Source organism: Pygoscelis adeliae, unplaced genomic scaffold (assembly GCF_000699105.1).
Source record: "Pygoscelis adeliae isolate BGI_AS28 unplaced genomic scaffold, ASM69910v1 Scaffold802, whole genome shotgun sequence".
Taxonomy (NCBI): Eukaryota; Metazoa; Chordata; class Aves; order Sphenisciformes; family Spheniscidae; genus Pygoscelis; species Pygoscelis adeliae.
Window position 1 is genome coordinate 9683 of NW_008824248.1, and position 3422 is coordinate 13104.

A 3422-nucleotide genomic window follows, 5' to 3' on the forward strand; every position below is an offset into this window, starting at 1 on the left:
ACTCTTTCTGCTTCCTGCATAAGTAGAAAACAGTTAGGCCGCTTCAGAGTTTGTTTCTTCACCTGTGTAACTAAATACCTCTTTGGTATACCGGGGGTCCCTTGGAGCTAGAAAATAAGCTGATGTTTAAAGAAATGCAGGGCTCTTGCTCCTGCTTTTGGAGGCTCTGTGGTATTCCTAAGGCTTGGTGAGAGACACATTCCTTGCTGATGGTTTGCATTGGCTGTTGTATCAGAAACATCGTTTGGATAAGCTGCAACTACAGCACCTCAGTGTTTGTTACTGACTGCACCTGAGCCTGGTGGTAATCCTACACTGGAGTTGCTGATCCCAGCCTCTTTCTTTTGGGCCAACTGCAGCATAATTAACTCATGTCTCAAGTTTAGATTTGAGTATATAAAGGACTTAAAATAAGCAGTCAAAACTTAAGCATCATGCTTGTTTGTTATGACTTCTGTGCAAGGAAATGGTGGGTAAGATGGCTGTTTAGGGGACCAACTCCATGCGATTGTGTAACTTGCCCTTAAGTCATAAAATCTTTTTTTATTTTTGCCTTAATATTTTTCTTATTAGAAAAAAGTGGATCCATTTGCAAGCGCTGTTCTTCTTCCATATCGCTTTACAGATGAAACTAATAAGGTCTTGGTTTTCACAGAGGTGAGTAAGAGTGAATTACTTGCTTGATAGGTTCTATGTATCCAGCATGCTCTTACAACACAACTAGTTCCCATGCAACTACTATACCGTATATTGAGAAGACTCTGTGAACACTTTACAGAACTCCTAAGTCTGTCTAGGATTTGTCTTCAGCAGTGTTGTAATGTGTTATAAGCATCTTACAGGATTTCCTTCATCTTGATAGGTTTACAGGTGTGTAATTATTCTAGCAATGCACTTAGGGAACTAACACCTGCATAGATGTGGCTAAGTAAGAGATAATTAAAGATTGTTTATGGAGTAAAACCTTTGTCAGCTTTCTGTAATACAGGCAGATGGTCTAGTGTAGCAGCCATGTCCAACCCTGCTGTCTTAAGCCTTAGTAGGCAGTGCGGATTAGAAGCGGGTGTTATTCACAGTAACTTGTGCTGTAACAGTATACCTTTGGGGGGAGGGGGAATTAACTTCTCCTCAGAAACCCTAAACAATTTAACAGCTCTCTGCCTCAAACCCTTTGTCTACTCCTAGGAGTTGCCTGCTGTGAAATGGTGTGCAGAGCAGTTGTAGCATGGGTATGAGGTCAGTTTTGGCCTCTGCTGCTGTCCTTTGCCAGCTAATCATTCTAACTAATAGACCTACATGTATCTGTATGAGATAATCCTAGAGAACTGTCACAGATTTAGTTGACGACCCTTTGGGCTTAATTTGTATAAGATTGTCTACCTGAGCTACAAGGTGAGAATCCTCCTACGGAACGGAGGGCTGACAGAAGACCCGAGCGTGCCAGGTTCCTTGGTGCTGCATCTCACAACCTTCTCTCTTTGCTCAAATTCATGTGGGGTAGGAGATCCTTTGCTTTGTGAAGGTGTATACGTGGAAAAAGGTTGAGCGACTGAAACACTTGCTAGTGCTTTTGGATGGAAGTGTGGAGCTATTCGGTTTATTCTTGCGAGGAAAAGTTGATTCTGGCTTCGAGTCATGAATATCTGCTTGTGTCAAAAGCTTGAGCCAAAGTTTTTACAAAACCGATGCCTTGTACCTTTCCATATCTCAGACTATTAAAAGTTAAACCTTGCGGCGGACAGATGAGGTTAACTTCTGAATGCTCTTTGAAGCCGACGTTTAATAGCCCTTTCAGAGGTTGATTAGCCTTATTTTACAGTGGTTTTTAGTAGCATGTTCTGTGCTTTTCTTTAAGCTTAGAGTAAGAGATTGGCTCCATCCAGTGGATGGTTCGTTGTAGTTTCCAGGGGATGGGGCGGGGAGAGAAAGGACTTTTGATAGAGCTGCTGACCAAATGGGTGGGGCTTTTCTCCTTCTTCTCCAGTCGAAGTCGACCAAAGACTTGACTGCTTCTTACTGGGACCTGGACTGAAGTGGGGTTGCTGCTCCTACATTAAATCACCAGCATTAGATATTTTTGGTCTTGGATTGCCTTAAACCATTCTTTCCTTCTTAACCTGTAAATAGCCTGTTTTTATACCCAGTTGTCCAAGGTAAATCACCTATCCGGTGCTTTTGATACAGACTAATTGGTAGTACAGATGTTACTAAATGTTTTTTTTTTCCTCTCAACAGAATGAGCAAGAAGCTGAAATAGCTCGAGAGAATGGAGCTGCTGTTGTGGGAGGAGTTGAATTAATCAAATGGGTATTTGTTTTTTTTTTTCGAAGACTTATGTAAATATGCTAACTTAAACAGTGACTGAAGTGGAGGGAACAAGAAACCTCATGTCCAGTAAATGCTAGCTTGAAGTTAGCAGCCAATATAAAGATTGGGAGATGGGTTTCTGTGCTCAGACATGCTTGTAGGTCAACTTGCATACTGAGGTCACTTATTGTATTCCTAAATAAGTTTAATTTTTTTGTTGCAGATTTTGGAAGATGAAATCCAAGTGGACTTCTACGTAGCTGTTCCTGCAATAATGCCGAAGTTAATACCATTAAGGAACAAACTAAGACGAAAATACCCAAGCACAAAAAGAAGTAAGAAGCAATTCTTTCTTATAAATCTCAAGTACTGAACAAGATTGAACTCTGGAAGTGACACTGGAACTCTTTTGATGAGGATGTGTAATTACATTGAGTATTAGACTGTATGTGACTGAACCACTTGTTTTGTCTTAGGTAAGAGTAGTTTTAGGAATCTGAACCGCGCTTTTCTCCTACAACAGGCAAATGTGGGATTAGAATCAAGGTAAGTTTCCCTACTAGTTGCCCCTATGCTTGTTAGTCCTGATGAACCATAATAATAGTGTGAAGTTACCTAGGAAAACAGAAACAACTTGAAAAAAAAGATATTCACTGAGATAGTTGTGTTGTCTAACTGTTGTGCAATTGTTTGGATCCCAGCTTGGTGACTGTTACTGCTCCTTCTGCCATGACTACTCAACAACGGAGTTAGTTATGCTTTTCCTTAGTACAGCCCGCTCCCTTACCTGTGTGGTCTCTCCTGTTTCATAATGCTTGAGACATTTCCTCTTCAGGTCAGGTTTTCACAACAACAAACATCAGTCCCTCAATACTTTTGACCTCCCTTGCTGACTTACTTGATTTTTAGCTATGTGTCAGGGGTCTATTTCAAATATGAAAAAAGAAAAGGGCTGTTTTTCAAACGTGGAGCCTGTGCCAGCTGTGTGAAGCACTGATTCTTGAACTGTATCTCTAACTTCCCTGCCCTAGCTGTCTTAATGTTTTACAAGCTGTAGGCAGTGGTTTTTAGGCTCCTAAACATTTGAGACAAACCTATTAACCAGTCCAAAACAT

General features: G+C 40.9%; 1 protein-coding gene across 1 annotated transcript in view; it reads left to right on the forward strand.

Moving 5' to 3' along the window:
• LOC103926424 (39S ribosomal protein L1, mitochondrial-like) overlaps positions 1 to 2642 on the forward strand; it is a gene marked incomplete at both ends in the record, with an annotated part of 4627 nt that extends 1985 nt beyond the window's left edge. The window contains 3 exons of the mRNA XM_009335286.1: positions 574 to 657; positions 2236 to 2307; positions 2531 to 2642. Coding sequence (XP_009333561.1) covers positions 574 to 657; positions 2236 to 2307; positions 2531 to 2642 — 268 coding nt within the window. The remainder of the gene's footprint in view (positions 1 to 573; positions 658 to 2235; positions 2308 to 2530) is intronic.
• Positions 2643 to 3422: the final 780 nt, after the last annotated feature.